Raw genomic sequence first — 20,150 nt, 5'->3', positions numbered from 1 at the left:
GTAATTCCAACAAACACAGAACAATGAGAGATTTATCATATGCATTGTTAGCTGAGAAAAGCTGTTTTGGAAAAAAAGGTCTCAAGGTTACTGAACTGCTCCTTTTCTCTTAAACATCAAATTACGTTAACGTACCTTTAACCCAAAACAACAACTTACCGGTATGCTTTTGAGTTTCATGTCCGTGGATCGTGTGCACAATAAATCATGACTTGCAGTAAGTCATTTTCCATATACACGACAAATTAATATCTAAATGTCTGTATGCTGAACATACATAAAGATGTTTCTTAAATATAGATCCATACGAGCCGGTAGTTCCTAGTCGCAGCCTTTTACATATGACCGCAACAAATTCTACAGGATATGAGGAATTATCAAGGAGTAACTTAAGTTTTCAAATTTGTCCTTAGGTTAGTCAGGTTTAAGTAGTTCTAAGTCTAGGGGACTGATAACCTCAGATGTTAAGTCCCATAGTGCTTAGTGCCATTTTAACTATTTTTATTGGGGAAAAGGTAAAGGATATTTAATACATAGCTAGCTTCTCGCATATATTGCACGCTCGTAAATGCGGCTTAAATTTACGCCAATGGTAATAAAGGTTGGTACGCAGACACAGTATTAGTAAAAACGTACGGTTTTGCCTGTAATGATTTAAGTTACCTTAACTCGCGGTTGGCTCAAAGAATATCACAATCAGCATGAAACTATTACTGTTATTGCCTGTTGAATTTATTGTGCGAAGAGAGGCGATATAACCACTTACACAGCGTAAGGATTTGTACTCACGATAAATAGTTCCATTTATCACGCTGGTTTCATTTTGAGTTGAGCACTCCATTGACAGAGATAAAGTACATCGAAAACTCAGTTACCGTGAACTAAAACTAAGCCTTGTTGCCTCTTGCTGTTAAATCTGTCCATGCAATTGCGGCCGGCCGAAGTGGCCGCACGGTTCTGGCGCTGCAGTCTGGAGCCGCGAGACCGCTACGGTCGCAGGTTCGAATCCTGCCTCGGGCATGGATGTGTGTGATGTCCTTAGGTTAGTTACGTTTAACTAGTTCTAAGTTCTAGGGGACTAATGACCTCAGCAGTTGAGTCCCATAGTGCTCAGAGCCATTTGAACCATTTGCAATTGCGTAAAAATTCTGATAAAACCAACATTGTAAAAGTTAATGCGAGAAAATTAACATACAAAGTATCAAATATGTTAACATGAGAGTGAAGCCCAAAATTTTAATTAAATTCCACTTAATGGGCGCCTGTGCAGCATTATGACAAAATAAGGCAGAGGGCAATCATCTACACAACTTACTTTAAATAATTAAATTCACTTTAATATTTCGACAGGGAGGGAGTGATCTTAAATAAAAACAGGAGAAATTCCTTTTTTAACATATACTGTAACAGAAAATACCTACATCAAATACTTAAAGCGTCAGAACAACTAACATTGAGATAGGATTTCCTTGGATAGTTATTCTTTGATACTGAAATAAATATTTTAACACAAAATGTATTAACGAGCTGTAAGTTTTATAGTTATGTTGTATTAGCTATGGTTTTATGGACAAAAATATTGTTTCGTACTTCCTTTACCTTCACTTTAATTTTTATAGGGCTTTCCATTGTTCCCTTCAACTGCAGTTAATTATTTGCAACAAACATTTAGGAAGGAATAAATGTAATGTGAGCAGTAGTCTGAAGGCTCGCCTCCTTAATCAAATGTCTTCAAAAAGGTCATGAGTGTGCACTATATTTTACTGCCTTAGCACGTCTTTGAGCAACGAAGACTTCCTTTCTGAGAGATCAGCTACCCCAGAATATTATTCCTTACGACATTGTAGAATGAAAATATGTGTACTGCTCATGCACTGATAAGGTGGTCACTTCCTTCATTATGTTAACTTGTGATGGAAAGTGTCTCAACCCCCCCCCCCCCCGCCCTCACACAATAATTTATCCATACGTAAATACTAGCAGAATATGGATGATGATATAGATGAATACTCGTATTTCATGAGCTTTCTGAACACACTTGACATGGCAAAAAGATATTCTGAAACTAGGGTACCTCAGAGATTAGCATTAATCTTACACCATGTACTTTCATGCAAAACTGTAAATGGTTTGTAGAAAGATTTTGATATCTCCGATTGTTCACGTCAGCTAATTAAGCGAAATAGGGTTCTTAAAACGCAAAACTGGCGGCCTATCAGTGGACCTTCTCGCAACTTGAGACACACACACTTTCTCTTGGATACTACAGATCAGACTGGGGATGACGTATATACGGGAAACAATTCAAATGCAACTTGATCAAAGTGATTACTTTCGCAAATGTCTCCTAAAAAATTAAACATAAAAAGGTAAGGAGAAAAACTGGGTAGAGTAAATGTTAAGCAATTTTCCAAAGTTCTATAATTTTAAAATTTTTAAAAGAACTTAACTATTCGACATTTCCTAGTTCACTATCATAGGTACAAAAGGTGCACAGGAGATACTGGTACTACTTGTTGCATCAAAAACCAGTGACAAAATAATATGAAGTGCATAAAATAAAACCTGTGTAGGATGTATAAACCATACAACAAAAAGGCATACATGGGGATAACACACAAATAAAATATTGGAGTAAAGTATCAGAAAATCCTAAGTGATTGGAAAAAATTGTAAATCAAATAGAGCTCTGGTATGGTGAAGTTTCAGGGAACATCAAAAATCTCCAAACAGCGTTTTCTGTCAGAGAATGAAACTGTAGGATACGTTACACAAGGAGATGGAAGATTTCTAAAATACACCTTCCTAAAGAGTCAGCTAATACATGATTCATGAGTAAATACACGCTACACAATTGACAATTACAGTAGCAGTTAATAACGAAAGGGGACTATTCCCAGTTACATTACATGGCCAGTGCTCTCCCACAACAACCATGAAAATAAACCCAAAGTGTAAGACAGTAATGTCCTACTCCCGAGTTCAGCATGTAATTATTCATGATAGGATGCCAACGCAGTTTCTCAGGTGGATATGAAGAGGTGTGTGGGACACATTCGAATGTTATAGGCCTGGAGCCACTTCTCCAAACAAGCAGGAGGGAGTGGATAGGGCTCAGCAGCGTGGGTTTGATTCATGACCAACTTAATGATGCAGTGCAGTTGTTACGACACTGACACATAGGGAGGGATGCAGTTTTCTCTCCACAGCGAACTTGCTTTAGGTTTTCTTAAATCGTTTCAGGAAAATGCTGTGATGATTACTCAAAACAATGCCACAACTGATCAGCTGTTATATATATGGTGAGTCGCGCAAGACATAACACCCCCATTATTCCGATGTCGATTGCACGTACCGACAAGCGGTGTTCGGCGAATCATAGCCGAGTATGGGGCACATACTTTGGTACATGCACAATAATCACAACGTTTATATTGACCGAGATAAGGAAGCAAGTAGATTTTTTTTTTTTTTAATAAGACGCTGTACTTTTCTTACCATCATTCGAACGCTCTGGAGAAGACGCGTATAGTGATGTAACGCATGTTGCTATTTTGATTGGAACTTCGGTTAAAAGACGCTGGGAAATATTGTACGACTGAACGTCGAGGCGGTCGGAAGGGGTTGCAGACTCTAAAGACGCCTCGCGCGACCCGGAGGCAGAGTTGCCGTGCTCTATGCAGCATGCCCCCCCCCCCCAAGGACCATGGACCTTGACGTTGGTGGGGAGGCTTGCGTGCCTCAGCGATACAGATGGCCGTACCGTAGGTGCAACCACGACGGAGGGGTATCATTTGAGAGGCCAGACAAACGTGTGGTTCCTGAAGAGGGGCAGCAGCCTTTTCAGTAGTTGCAGGGCCAACAGTCCGGATGATTGAGTGATCTGGCCTTTTAACACTAACCAAAACGGCCTTGCTCTGCTGGTACTGCGAACATCTGAAAGCAAGGGGAAACTACAGTCGTAATTTTTCTCGAGGGCATGCAGCTTTACTGTATGGTTAACTGATGATGGCTTCGTCTTGGGTAAAGTATTCCGGAGGAAAAATAGTCCCTCCATCCGATCTCCGGGCGGGAACTACTCAAGAGGACGTCGTTATCAGGAGAATGAAAACTGGCCTTCTACGGATCGGAGCGTGGAATGTCAGATCCCTTAATCGGGAAGGTAAGTTAGAAAATTTAAAAAGGGAAAAGGATAGGTTAAAGTTAGATATAGTGGGAATTAGTGAAGTTCGGTGGCAGGAGGAAAAAGACTTTTGGTCAGGTGAATACAGGGTTATAAATACAAAATCAAATAGGGGTAATGCAGGAGTAGGTTTAATAATGAATAAAAAAATAGGAGTGCGGGTAAGCTACTACAAACAGCATAGTGAACGCATTATTGTGGCCAAGATAGACACGAAGCCCACGCCTACTACGGTAGTACAAGTTTATATGTCAACTAGCTCTGCAGATGATGAAGAAATTGATGGAATGTATGATGAGAGAAGAGAAATTATTCAGGTATTTCACTACCTGAATAATTTAAGTCATGGGCGACTGGAATTCGATAGTAGAAAAAGGGAGAGAAGGGACCATAGTAGGTGAATATGGATTGGGGGTAAGAAATGAAAGAGGAAGCCGTCTGGTAGAATTCTGGACAGAGCATAGCATAGCATAATCATAGCTAACCCTTCGTTCAAGAATCATAAAATAAGGCTGTATACATGGAAGAAGCCTGGAGATACTGACAGGTTTGAGATACACTATATAATGGTAAGACAGAGATTTAGGAACTAGGTTTTAAATTGTAAGACATTTCCAGGTGCAGATGTGGACTCTGACCACAATCTATTGGTTATGAACTGTAGATTAAAACTGAAGAAACTGCAGAAAGATGGGAATTCAAGAGGATGTGACCTGAATAAACTGACTAAACCAAAGGTTGTACAGATTTTCAGGGAGAGCATAAGGGAATAATTGACAGGAATGGGAGGAAAATACAGTAGAAGAAGAATGGGTAGCTCTGAGGGATGAAGTAGTGAAGGCAGCAGAGGATCAAGTAGGTGAAAAGACGAGGGCTGGTAGAAATCCTTGGGTAACAGTAGGAATATTGAATTTAATTTATGAAAGGAGAAAATATAAAAATGCAGTAAATGAAGCAGACAAAAAGCAATACAAACATCCCAAAAATGAGATCGACAGGAAGTGCAAAATGGCTAAGCAGAGATGGCTAGAGTACAAATGTAAGGATGTAGGGGCATATATCACTAGGGGTAAGATAGATACTCCCTACAGGAAAAGTAAAGAGAGCTTTCGAGAAAAGAGAACCACTTGTATGAATACCAAGAGCTCAGATGGAAACCCAGTTCTAAGCAAAGAAGGGAAAGCAGAAACGTGGAAGGAAGGAGTATATAGAGAGTCTATACAAGGGCGATGTATTTGAGGACAATATTATGGAAATGGATGAGGATGTAGATAAAGACGAAATGGGAGATACGATACTGCGTGAAGAGTTTGACAGATGACTGAAAGACTTGAGTCGAAACAAGGCCCCAGGAGGAGGCAACATTCCATTGGAACTACTGACGGCCTTGGGAGAGCCAGTCCTGACAAAACTCTTCCATCAGGTGAGCGAGAAGTATGAGACAGGCAAAATACCCTCAGACGTCAAGAAGAATATAATTCCAATCCCAAAGAAAGCAGGTGTTGACAGATGTCAAAATTACCGAACTATCAGTTTAATAAGTCACAGCTGCAAAATACTAACGCGAATTCTTTACAGACGAATGGAAAAAACTGGTAGAAGCCGATCTCGGGGAAGATCAGTTTGGATTCCGTAGAAATGTTGTAACACGTGAGGCAATACTGACCCTACGAATTATCTTAGAAAATAGATTGAGGAAGGCAAACCTACGTATCTCGCATTTCTAGACTTAGAGAAAGCTTTTGACAATGTTGACTGGAATACTCTCTTTCAAATTCTAAAGGAGGCAGGGGAAAAATACAGGGTGCGAAAGGCTATTTAAAATTTGTTCAGAAATCAGATAGCAGTTATAAAAGTCGAGGGGCATGAAAGGGAAGCAACAGTTGGGAAGGGAGTCAGACAGGGTTGTAGCCACTCCCCGATGTTATTCAATCTGTATATTGAGCAAGCAGTGAAGGTAACAAAAGAAAAATTCGGAGTAGGTATTAAAATCCATGGAGAAGAAATAAAAACTTTGAGGTTCGCCGATGACATTGTAATTCTGTCAGAGACAGCAAAGAACTTGGAAGAGCAGTTGAACGCAATGGACAGTGTCTTGAATGGAGGATATAAGATGAACATCAGCAAAAGCAAAACCAGGATAATGGAATGTAGTCGAATTAAATCGGGTGATTCTGAGGGAATTTGATTAGGATATGGCACGCTTAAAGTAGTAAATGAGTTTTGCTATTTGGGGAGCAAAATAACTGATGATGTTCGAAGTAGAGAGGATATAAAATGTAGACTGGCAATGGCAAGGAAAGCGTTTCTGAAGAAGAGAAATTTGTTAACATCGAGTATAGTTTTAAGTGTCAGGAAATCGTTTCTGAAAGTATTTGTATGGAGTGTAGCCATGTATGGAAGTGAAACATAGGATAAGAAGAGAATAGAAGCGTTCGAAATGTGGTGCTACAGAAGAATACTGAAGATTAGAGGGGTAGATCACATGTCTAATGAGGAGGTATTGAATAGAATTGGGGAGAAGTGGAGTTTGTGGCACAACTTGACAAGAAGAAGGGACCGGTTGGTAGGACATGTTCTGAGGCATCAAGGGATCACAAATTTAGCATTGGAGGGCAGCCTGGAGGGTAGAAATCGTAGAGGGATACCAAGAGATGAATACACTAAGCAGATTCAGATGGATGTAGGTTGCAGTAAGTACTGGGAGATGAAGGTTGCACAGGATAGAGTAGCATGGAGAGCTGCATTAAACCAGTCTCTGGAGTGAAGACCACAACAACAACATGCGGCATGCACGCCTACGTTATGTAGGTAAATCCTCATCCGCCCTTTTTTAAGCAAAGTTTGACTCACAATAGCAACATGCGTTACATCACTATACGCGTCTTTTCCAGAGCGTTCGAATGATAGTAAAGAAAGTATAGCGTCCCATTTAAAAAATATGTACTTGCCACATTATCTCGGTCAATATAAACATTGTGATTATTGTGCATGTACCAACGTATGTACCCCATAGTCCGTTATGATTCGCCGAAAACCGCATGCCGATACGTGCAATCGCCCCCGGAATAAAGGGGGTGTTACGTCTTACGCGACTCACTCTGTATATATATTCGTTGGATTGTGACAAATGTTACCTTTGGATAAAATAACTACACACACATGATTACCACTGGAATTGGACAACACTATAAATTAATACACTCTTCCTTTCTTCCTACTACAACCAAAAATCTTAAAGTGGCTGCCAATCTACAACAAAATATGCATAAGGATAACATAATTTCTTAGTTTCATTAATTCTCTCGTGTTCCTATGTTGGTGGAGAACGTAACTGCCATTTACACTTGGTAACTTTGAAACGGAGACCCCATCCACTATGGTGGTTCTGAAAAAGACCTTTGGTCTTCAAATCTAAGTAAGAAATTAAGATGCAACAGGGTAGCAGCCTGTACAACTTCAAGAAATATGTAATTGTTCATGTAAAAACTAAAGGCTGATAATACATTTTAACTGTATCAAACAGAATATCTAGAAGGTGTGACAAATTTGTGCTGTTGAACTACTACTGCCGGCGCGTTCCTCAGTTAATTGTGTGGTGGATAAATTGTTCCTCTACCAAGATATACACTGATGTGTCCATAAACGTCTGCAATGTTTTCTCTGCTGATCTTCCAGAACAGCCTATAGGACCAACAAAGCTAATTCAGTTGGATAGATTTTCAATTTTCGCTTCATGTGCTTTGCATGCCAAGCAGACAGCTAACCATATAAAGTCAGCCACTGCCGCTGGAGAGCGTTGAGGGCGCAGTATCACGTTAACCACGCAATCCTTTGTCTTAAGTGTGCATCGGGCAGTGGTGTTCATAAAAAAATAGTCAAACTGATCCTTGCTTTCAGTTCACATATTGTACCACATTTTTAATTTATGTAAGTCATCTTAATGGGCGCGATCTTTTTCTTTTAAATTTGAACTTGATCCTTCTGACTAGTAATCAGTGGTGTCTTTTGCTCACGCAGTTTTATAACAATGGCTCTATTCATACATAGCATCGAGTTTCATTCAAAAGAACACTCAGAATAAATAAACTTGTGATGTAGCTTAATGAGCATCTGAAATCTTATACTTCTCTATTAATTCCTACTGCCTTTGTCTGGTTGTTCACCTAGAACGAGATGATTAATAAAGTAGTTTTTAGTCGAAAATGTCACTTCTTCCATGCCAAACATTTCGTCATTTCAGGTGCATTCTGAATGAACTCGTTTCCGTATTTCTAACCATATAAGTGACACATCGGAATGCTTAGTATTAATACACACAAAAGAAGGGATTTGTAGTGCACCAGACGTATTTGGTCATAAATGCACAAAGTGAGAAAGAGGACTACAGCAGTGCCAACCACCTGCAAGCATGGATCCTGTGCTTCACGAAATATAACATAGCTCTCATAGTGTTGTGAGGTGATCCAGCATGGTACCATGTGGAAGTATGAGGGGTGTTCATTAATCAATAAAACGTTTTTTTTTTTCTAAGCAGGTTGGTTTAATTCAGGATTTCAGTACACTATATTACTCCCCATACTTTTACCTTTTTCATTTTATCTATTTATTTTTAATTTCGCTGAGTCATCAATCTTCTGACTGATTTGATGCAGCCTGCTACGATTTGCTCTCCTGTGCCAACATTTTCTTCTCATAGTAGCAATTGCAACCTAAGTCGTCAATTATTTGCTGAATATGTCAAAATCTCATTCTTCTGCTGCAAATCTTAACCTCTACAGCTCCCTCTAGTACCATGGACGCTATTACCTTGGACGCTATTCCCTCATGTCTTAACACATATCCTATCATCCTGTCCTTGCTCTTATCAGTGTTTCCCATATATTCCTTACTTTATCTGCCCATATAATTTCAAACATTCTGTAGCACCACATTTCAAATGCTTCGGTTCTTTTCTGTTCCGGTCTTCCCACAAACCATGTCACACTGCCGTACAATTCTGTGCTCCTACCGAACATTATCCGAAACTTTTTCCTCAAATTAAGACCTATGTTTGATACTAGTAAACTTTCCTTGGCCAGGAGTGCCCTTTCTGTCAGCACTAGTGTGCTTTTTATGTCCCCCTTGTTACACCCACGATAGTTTATTTCGCTGCCTAGGCAGCAGAATTCCTTTGCTTACTTCTTGATCACCTATTATGATGTTAAGTTTCTTGATCTTTTCATTTCTCTAACTTCTCATTATTTTCGTCTTTCTTCGATTTATGCTCAGTCTATATTCCATACTCACTAGGCTGTTCATTACATTCAAAAGATCCTGTAACTCCTCTTTACGTCCACTGAGGGTAGTCATGTCATCCACGAATCTTAACTTTGACATTCTTTCACCTTGAATTTTAATAACAGTCTTGAACTTTTTTGTCATTGCTTCTTCGACGGACAGATTGAACAGCGGGGACGAAAGCTAACGACCCGGTCTTACATCCTTTTTAGACCGAGCACTTAGGTCTTGGTTTCTTATTATTCCCTCTTGGTTCTTGTATATATCGTATATTATCCGTCTTTCCCTATTGCTTGACCCTAATTTTCGCAGGATTTCGACAGTCTTGCACTATTTTACATTGCAGAACGCTCCTTCCAGCTCGGTAAATCCTATAAACGTGTCTTGATTTTCCTTTAATGTTCCTTCGATTATCAACCGCAACGTCAGAATTCCCTGTCTCGTACCTCTACATATCGTCATCTAACAGTTCCTCATTTTTGTTTTTCATTCTTCTGCATATTGTTCTTGTTAACAACTATGATGTACGAGTAGTTAAGCTGACTGTGCGTTAATTCTCGTACTTATGGAATATTGCAGTCTTCGGAATTACGTTGATAAAGTTTTCCCAAAAGTCTAATGGTATATCCCAAGTCTCATACATGAATTATCGTTTTGTTGCCACTTCCCTCAATGAGTTTAGAAATTCCGATGGAATTCCATTCGGCCTTAGTTACTTTAAGTCTTCCAACGAGCTTCTAAATTCTGATTCAAATACTAGATCCCCTATCTCTTCCCTATCGACTTATATTTCTTCTTCTATCATGTCATCTGATAACCCCCCCCCCCCCTTTTCATAGAAGCATTCAATGTAGTCTCACCTAATCGCTCTCTCCTTTACATTTAACAGTGGACTTCCCACTGCACTCTTAATGTTATCAAAAATGGTTCAAATGGCTCTGAGCACTATGGGACTCAACTGCTGAGGTCATTAGTCCCCTAGAACTTAGAACTAGTTAAACCTAACTAAGCTAAGGACATCACACACATCCATGCCCAAGGCAGGATTCGAACCTGCGACCGTAGCGGTCTCGCGGTTCCAGACTGCAGCGCCAGAACCGCGCGGCCACTTCGGCCGGCTTAATGTTATCACCCTAGCTTTTAATTTCATCGAAGGTGTGTTGACTTTTCTATATGCTGACAGTGAGTCAGTCCTTCTGACAAATATTTCTTCTTAGATTTCTTCATATTTTCCATTTCGCCTTAGGCCTCTTGAACTTCCTTTTTATATCACTTGTAAGCGACATGTATTTCTTAATTCCTGAATTTCTCTTAAAAAATTTGTACCCCATTCTCTCGTCGATCAACTGGAGTATTTCTTCTGGTACCCAAAGTTTCTTCACATTTGCCCTCCTTGGACCTACATTTTTCTCTTCATCCTCTGTGATTACGCTTTTTAGAGATATCCAGTCCGCATCATCTCAACTGCATTCTGAACTATTCATTATCGTAGTATAGCCTCTGAGAACCTCAAGCATATCTCTTCATTCCTTAGTACTTCCATATCCCACTTCTTTGCGGACTGATTCCTCCTGACTAATCTCTTACACTTCAGCATGCTCTTCATCATTACGAAATTGTGATTTGCGTCTACATCTGCCCCTGGGTATGGCTTACAATCCAATATCCGATTTCGGAATCTATGCCTGACCGTGACGTAATCTAACTGATATCTCCCTGTAAATTTCGTCCTTTTCCAAGTATACCAAATCCTTGTGATTCTTGAACGGAGGATTCGTTATTACCATCTGAAATTTATTGCAGAACTCAATTAGTCGTACTTCTCTGGTGTTCCTACCTCGAAAGGCATATTCTCTTGTAATCTTTTCTTCTACTCCTTCCCCTACAACGGCATTCCAATCCCCCATTACTATTAGTTTCTTCTTCCTATACAAACTGGATTACCTGTTCAGTACACTCATATACTTTCTCTATCTCGTCGTCTTCCTCTTGCACTGTCGGCATATATACCTGAACTGTTGTTGTCGGTGTTGGTTTGCTGTCGATTCTGATGTGTGCAACCCTGTCACTAAACCGTTCACAGTAACTCACCTTCTGCCCTACCTTCCTACTTACAATAGTCCTACTACCGTTACACCATTTTCTGCTACTGTTCATATTACTTTATGTTCGTTTGACCAGAAATCCTTGCTTCTTCCCACATCACTTCACTGACACTACATCTAGATTGAGCCTTAGCATCTCCCTTTTCAGAATTTTCTATCTTCGCTACAACGTTCTAACTTAGACATTCCACGTCCCTATTCGTAGAACACTATCCTTTCGTTGCTTATATTCAATATTTTTCTAATAGACACCTGTTTTTTGCCAGTCTCCGCATTGAGATTCTTATCGGGGTCTAGACCGGAATCTTTTTGCCAATGGAAAGATCGCTATGACACTTTTTTCAATTGCAGGCCACCTGTCTTTAGGTTACACGTTATGAGCCCTTAGTGGAGAGGTTTCCACTGTTTTCGCATCTTCATGCCGTTTATCACTGCTGATTCTTCCGCCTTTTATGGCGAGTTTACCACCTCAGGGGAGAGAGTGTGACCTCACCTCTGTCTGCTGTTCGTAGCTCTTTGACAAAGCCGTTGGCAGCATGAGGGTGACTTCTTGTACCGAAAGTCTTCAGTCACCGTTGCAGATGATTTTATTCAAAACTTAAACTGTGCCGTAGTTTGAACCCAGGACCGAAGAAATTTTGATTACTGACCAAGGACGCTGCCCCTATACCATATGAAATAGAATAACCCTTCAGAATCCCAGAAGGCCATCGCCATGACTTTACCCGCTGAGGGCACAGGTTTGAACTTTCGCTTTCGAGGAGAGGTGGTCTGGCAACATCCTATGGTCTGGCTTACGTACCCGGTCTGGTGGACGAGTCTGTCAACACTACCAACAGAGACATTCAGGTGACTAGCGAGGTGTTTATGGTCAGTTATCTCGAATGACTGCAATAGTATCGAAGGAAATTGACGGAGATCCGAAATGTGAAATAATTTGGGTGAAGGTCACGTTTAAAGGAGGCTCAGACATGGTAATTGGATGTCTCTAGAGGCCCCTGGCTTAGCAGCTGTTGTGGCACAGCACCTGAAGAAAAGTTTGGAAAATATTTCGAGCAGGTTTCCCGACCATGTTATAGTTCTTGGTGGAGATTTAATTTACCAGATATAGACTAGGAGACTCAAACGTTTATAACGGGTGGCAGGGACACGGAATCCAGTGAATTTTTTTTTTAAGTGCGTTATCTGAAAACTACCTTGAGCAGTTGAACAGAGAACCGACTCGTGGCGATAACATATTAGACCTTCTGGTGACAAACAGACAGGAACTATTTGAAACAGTTAACGCAGAACAGGGAATCAGCGATCATAAAGCGGTTACTGCAACAATGATTTCAGCCGTAAATAGAAATATTAAAAAAGGTACGAAGATTTTTCTGTTTAGCAAAAGTGACAAAAAGCAGATTTCAGAGTACTTGACGGCTCAACACAAAATTTTTGTCTCAAGTACAGATAGTGTTGAGGATCAGTGGACAAAGATCAAAACCATCGTACAATATGCGTTAGATGAGTATGTGCCAAGCAAGATCGTAAGAGATGGGAAAAGAGCCAACGTGGTACAACAACCGAGTTAGAAAACTGCTGCGGAAGCAAAGAGAACTTCACAGCAAACATAAACATAGTCAAAGCCTCGCAGACAAACAAAAATTACACGAAGCGAAATGTAGCGTGAGGAGGGCTATGCGAGAGACGTTCAATGAATTCGAAAGTAAATTTCTATGTACTGGCTTGGCAGAAAATCCTAAGAAATTTTGGTCTTATGTCAAAGCGGTAGGTGGATCAAAATAAAATGTCCAGACACTCTGTGACCAAAATGGTACTGAAACAGAGAATTACAGACTAAAGGCCGAAATACTAAATGTCTTTTTCCAAAGCTGTTTCACAGAGGAAGACTGCACTGTGGTTCCTTCTCTAGATTGTCGCACAGATGACAAAATGGTAGATGTCGAAACAGATGACAGAGGGATAGAAAAACAATTAAAATCGCTCAAAAGAGGAAAGGCCGCTGGACCTGATTGGATACCAGTTCGATTTTACACAGAGTACGCGAAGGAACTTGTCCCCCTTTTTGCAGAGATGTACCGTAGGCCTCCAGAAGAGCATAGCGTTCCAAAAGATAGGAAAAGGGCACAGGTCATCCCCGTTTTCAAGAGGGGACCTGGAACAGATGTTCAGAACTATAGACCTATATCTCTAACGTCGATCAGTTGTAGAATTTTGGAATACGTATTATGTTCGAGTATAATGACTTTTCTGGAGACTAGAAATCTACTCTGGGAATCAGCGTGGGTTTCGAAAAAGACGATCGTGTGAAACCCAGCTCGCGCTATTCGTCCACGATACTCAGAGGGCCATGGACACGGTTCCCAGGCAGATGCCGTGTTTCTTGACTTCCGCAAGGCGTTTGAAACAGTTCCCCACAGTCGTTCAATGAACAAAGTAAGAGCATATGGACTACCAGATCAGTTGTGTGATTGGATTGAAGAATTCCTAGATAACAGAACGCAGCATGTCATTGCCAATGGAAAGAAGTCTTCCGAAGTAAGAGTGATTTCAGGTTTGCCGCAGGGGAGTTTCGTTGGACGGTTGCTATTCACTATATATATGAATGGATAACAGCGGAAGTTCACTGAGGCTTTTGGCGGATGATGCTGTAGTATATCGAGAGGTTGTAACAATAGAAAATTGTATTGAAATGCAGGAGTATCTGCAACGAATTGACGCATGGTGCAGGGAATGGCAACTGAGTCTCAATATAGACAAGTGTAATGTGCTGCGAATACATAGAAAGATAGATCCCTTATCATTTAGGTTCAATAAAGCAGGTCAGCAACTGGAAGCAGTTAATTCCATAAATTATCTAGGAGTAGGCATTACGAGTGATTTAAAATGGAATCGATGTAAAATTAATCGTCGGTAAAGCAGATGCCAGGCTCAGATTCATTGGAAGAATCCTACGGAAAAGCAATCCGAGAACAAAGGAAGTAGGTTACAGCACACTTCTTCGCCCACTGCTTGGGATCCGTACCAAATAGGGTTGATAGAAGAGAGAGAGAAAATCCAACGGAGAGCAGCGCGCTTCGTTACAGGATCATTTAGTAATCGCAAAAGCGTTACGGAGATGGTAGATAAACTCCAGAGGAAGACTTTGCAAGAGAGACGCTCAGTAGCTCGGTACGGGCTTTTGTTGAAGTTTCGAGAACATACCTTCACCGACGAGTCAAGCAGTATATTGCTCCCTCCTACGTATATCTCGCGAAGAGACCATGAGGATAAAATCAGAGAGATTAGAGCCCACACAAAGGCACACCGACAATCTTTCTTTCCACGAACAATACGAGACTGGAATAGAAGGGAGAAGCGATAGAGGTACTCAAAGTACCCTCCGCCACACAGCGTCGGGTGGCTTGCGGAGTATGGCTGTAGATGTAGATGCAGATGTAGAATGAGCGTGTCCGCACGTTCCAACATTGCAGGAATCACAACCGTGTGCAGCCTTGGGCACGAGGTAGATGAGACAGGTTTATGTGGCCTTTTTGCGACGATGACAGACGCTTCGCCCAAAGGCTCACCGTCCTTTTTTTTAAGTATCAAGTCTGCATAGATATTCTGCAAGCGCCTATGATTATCTGCGATGCTGTGGTCTTCTGTCAAAATAAACCGAGTGACAGGACTCTGCTTGGATCACGCCTCCGTTCCTGACGCTGTTTTAAAGGTTACGTATATTGCCGCCACCTATCGGAACTTGTTGAAATTATAGAGGCTGAAGTGGGAATATCCCTCGATGTCCCACAACAAATTCCGATTTTTTTTCTACCGCTACTTTTTTAATGATACACATATTCCAAATTAATTTATTAATTTGTGAGTTATTACATAAAAATGTTCAAAGCAAAGGTACCTGGCACCACCTGCAGAGTCCGCAGCTCGTGGTCTAAGGGCTAGTGTTGCTGCCTCTTGATCACGGGGTCCCGGGTTCGATTCCCAGATGGGTTGGGGATTTTCTCTGTCCGGGAACTGGGTGTCTGTGTTGTCCTCATCATTTCATCATCGTTTGTGACTAGATAGGATTGTGAAAAGAAAATGGACTGTGTAAAAATTGGGTCTTTGTACGGGTGTTGATGGCCGTGCAGTTGAGCGCCCCACAAACCAAACATCATCACCTGCTGCAGATAGGGCATCTTGCACTATGACACAAAATAAAAGCACGGTAAACCACGTCATAACATTATTTCACTGGATGCTCAAGTGACCCAGCCCGTCCGTGGTGTAGCCACATTGATACAGAGAGTACTGGGAGAGCGCCACTAGCTAAGACTAAAGTTCCTCTTGACGATCCTAAAAGTCATATTCACTTCTTACCACTTCTCCCAAAGGCGACAAAACATTTCATGTACTTCTCTGCTATGGACAAGGGCAAAGCGGTAACGACATTACAATATCACTGCAGGCTTCATTGTAATTCTTGGTTTTTACATACCTTGCCCATTGTACTAACGAATCATTTCGAATATGTAACCGGTAAAGTCGTCATCCTTAAGTAAAAATCAGTTTTTTTTCTTTATTGTTATTTCACTCCCCAAAATGGATCGGTCTGGCAGCGTCACAATACGCCGCTCTTCAGTCAAGAGAGTTACAGAGAAACATAGTCAAATGAGAAACGAACACATAACATAGAATGGTATAAATTGGCGAATAAACAAGAACAAAAATAGATCAGTATAGATGGTAGCTTTAAAAACAACATAGACGAGAGCAACACAGACACATGCAGAGAATGAGCACTGTGAGTCGAAACGAAAACAAAGAAACACGGCAGCGGGAACACAAATGAGTGATGCCTGAGACACAGATGGTGCTGGTGGAATGTAGCACAGCACACGGCACTAGAGAAACACTGACACCACTACGAAAACGTTAAAAATCACTGCACTGAAGGGGACCATACAAAATCTGTTCCCATTATGCTTTATATCTAGCACGTCTTTGTTCACGAAGCTGTCTATGATTGCTCCATCGAAACAGAGTTATAGATAACAGCAGAACGGAAGCCGCCCCCCCACCCCTCCACCACCACCACCTCCATACGCTTCCGTATACCTTGTATAAAAGTTAGTCGAACAGCCGGATTTAATGACGATTACCAGTCACGACTTATTGCACCCCTCTTTGTTTGACGCTTAAACGTTAGGATTTGACCGTCATTCCTTACCACTCCACTCTACAGTGCTTTGCTCTCGCACATTAAGCGGCTGTAGAAACCTGAGGCGAGAATCAAACATTCGGTGAGAATGCATGTTTAAAAGCTGTACATTCATAAGGTCATGATTGCATACTATCAGAGATATACCCCAAATTTTCATGTGATATCGATAGCTGGGGCTGATATCTAACAAATGTATTTTTTCTCCTTAAAGCATGAGGTCACTCACGAGCAGCAATGAAATCCCAAGTCAAGACACGTAATGGAAACCCGAAAATCAGATGAGCCAGATCCTCGGAATGAACAAGCTGCAGTGAACAAATATAATTCGTTATTATCACTACATGTACTGATGAAAGGCCCTCCGTCGTTTTGAATGCTTAACCGTCACATTAAACTAATTTAAAGCTTTTTTGTGTGTCACAAGCATTCTATTGCCAAACTGTGGTGAAGTGTACGTGAACAGCCGTGTTTAATAGTGTCAGCAGCGGGGTATGTTGGACGGGCGCAGGCAGCACAGTCCGCAGATACTTAATGCAGTTTATTAACGCATCTTGCCGCAGCTAAATACAGGACGGTGGCGACATGGCTGAGGTACTCTGCTGCTTTTCGAGTCTTTTTGTCGCCAAGGATTGCTGTCGGAGCGCGGCATTGGCCAACCATGGCCTTCGTGACGCAACCTCCTCCTCCACCAGCGACGTTTCTTCGTGCTGAGTAGCTTTCTTGCCACGGCGGCGTTTTTCTCGCCTCGCCTCGCATTCCCAAGGTGCCTGAAGGCGGCTGCCCGGTGACGTAACGGGCAGAGATCCGCTGCCCCCGTGTTGTTGTTCACGGCTGCTAACCTGGGCTGACACTAGCCCACCGTAGCGCCAGCTCCAGGCTCCAAACCCGCATCTCGTGGTCGTGCGGTAGCGTTCTCGCTTCCCACGCCCGGGTTCGATTCCCGGCGGTGTCAGGTATTTTCTCTGCCTCGTGACGGCTGGGTGTTGTGTGCTGTCCTTAAGTTAGTTAGGTTTAAGTAGTTCTAAGTTCTAGGGGACTGATGACCATAGATGTTAAGTCCCATAGTGCTCAGAGCCATTTCAACCATCCAGGCTCCAACAGTTTGAGGGAAGGCTACTCCGGCGTAGATTCGAACCATGGTCCTCCGTCAGCATCCCAATACGCTGGCCAGCTGACACAGCTCAAGAGGTGGTTGGGCTGTGGTATTTAGAGAAGTGATTTTAGTACTATTGACTTGGGTATATTTGGGTATATTTGACCTGCGCTACGCTTTTGACGCATACATGAAACACTTCATAGGCCACTGGTGTTGAAAGGCTTGTGGCACCTTGATGCCCGAGTACTTCTGTGTTAACTACAAGAGCCATTCAGTAAGAAATGTAGTTTACTTTTTTTTCGATATCAGTTGAAAAAATGCGGAATTTGGTGTGGGAGATCGTGCAATATTCCCACTTCACACGCTGTACTTGTGCTCAGTTTTATTTCACTCGTAAAAGTCGAATAAAGTATACTGGCAGTTGTGCTATTCTTAAACGTGATAGGTATGATCGAACTGTAAATCTAAAATAACTAATCTCGTTTACCAATAATTAACAATAATTCATCAATTAATAATTTCTGTAGGTAAATAGTTACAGATGCAAGGTGTTCAAAGAAAAGAATTCCTTTGGCACCAACTGTATACACACACATCAGAAAATGTTTTGCATCACCCCGGTTCCCAGAACACCTGAAGATAGACTATAGACTATGGATATTGTATCACACAGTCCCTTTGACTGGTTCAGAGATGTCACTAAACCCGCCCAAAGTTATAAATAATCATCTATGAACAGCGCCTATTACACGGAGTGTGTCCGACAGCCGATCAGTTCCAGTCATTTCACCAGGAAGAAAGTACACGACTCGTGTTGTCTGTAGTTAAACCATGCCTAGACGTTCAATACCGCGGTTGGATAGCGTCCGCATTGTAACTTTGTGCCAGGAAGGGCTCTCAACAAGGGAAGTGTCCAGGGGTCTCGGAGTGAACCAAAGCGATGTTGTTCGGACATGGAGAAGATACAGAGAGACAGGAACTGTCGATGACATGCCTCTCTCAGGCCACCCAAAGGCTACTATTGCAGTGGATGACCGCTACCTACAGATGATGGCTCGGAGGAACCCTGACAGCAACTCAACCAAGTTCAATAATGTTTTTCTTGCAGCCACAGGACGTCGTGTTACGACTCAAACAATGCACAATAGGCTGCATGATCCGCAGCTTCACTCCTGACGTCCATGGCGAAGTCCATCTTTGAAACCACGACACCATGCAGCGCAGTACAAGTGGACCCAACAACATGCTGAATGGACCACTCAGGATTGGAATCACGTTCTCTTCACCGATGAGTGTCGCATGTGCCTTCAACCAATCATCAGAGACGCCTTTGTGAACCAATCCGGTCAGACTGAACGCCTTAGACACATTGTCCAGCGAGTTCAGCATGGTAGAGGGTCCCTGCTGTTTTGGGGTGACATTATGTGGAGCCGACGTACGTCACTGTTGGTCATGGAAGGCACCGTAACGGCTGTATGTTACGTGAATACCATCCTCCGACGAATAGTGCAACCATATCGGCAGCATATTGGCGAGGCATTCGTTTTCATGGACGACAATTCATGCCCCCATCGTGCACATCTTGTGAATGACTTCCTTCAGGATAGGAACATCGCTTGACTAGAGTTGCCAGCATGTTCTACAGATACAAGCCCTATCGAACATGCCTGAGATATATTGAAAAGAGCTGCTTATGGACGACGTGACCCTCCAACTGTTCTGAGGTATCTACGCCGAATTGATGAGTGGGACAATCTGGACCAACAGTGCCTTGATGAACTTAAAAGGGCGCAAATGATGTTTGTTGTCTCCATTCCAATTTTCTGCAGACATTTTGGAACTCTCAGAACCGAGGTGATGCAAAACTTATTTTGATGTGTGTATTTAAATTTTTTCTTCGCCAGTTTCCATTATTTCAGTCATTACTGGAACAGCATGATGAAAAAACAAAGCACAGAGAACGCTGCCACACAAAACATGGCAATTAAGTAAACTTTTCACATGAAAATGTCTTGTATGACCCAAAATGGTGTAATGAATTGTATAGAAGACATATGTAAACAGTTATTACGATGACTGAGCATGTGTTACCTGGTTAAGGTAATGTCATCACATACGAGTATTTTACGCTGCAATATCAAGTGTCATCCTTATCATTAATAACAAGCAAATCAAGAAACATACTGACAATGAATCTTACTTTCAATTAAGTCACATATTACATCTATCATTTAACAGTCATCAAATAAGAGACAGACTGCTCAAAAACAGCTGTGTCAG

At 41.7% G+C, this 20,150-nt stretch overlaps 1 protein-coding gene across 1 annotated transcript in view; it reads right to left on the bottom strand.

Moving 5' to 3' along the window:
• Nucleotides 1-16,057, bottom strand: part of LOC124620184 (vicilin-like seed storage protein At2g18540) — a 163,553-nt gene extending 147,496 nt beyond the window's left edge. The window contains exon 1 of the mRNA XM_047146854.1: nucleotides 16,049-16,057. Coding sequence (XP_047002810.1) covers nucleotides 16,049-16,057 — 9 coding nt within the window. The remainder of the gene's footprint in view (nucleotides 1-16,048) is intronic.
• Between the last annotated feature and the right edge of the window lie 4,093 nt (nucleotides 16,058-20,150).

This window comes from Schistocerca americana, chromosome 6, assembly GCF_021461395.2.
Source record: "Schistocerca americana isolate TAMUIC-IGC-003095 chromosome 6, iqSchAmer2.1, whole genome shotgun sequence".
Classification (NCBI taxonomy): domain Eukaryota; kingdom Metazoa; phylum Arthropoda; class Insecta; order Orthoptera; family Acrididae; genus Schistocerca; species Schistocerca americana.
The sequence above is the reverse complement of the archived record's forward strand: the minus strand, read 5'-3'. Positions and strand labels throughout refer to the sequence as shown.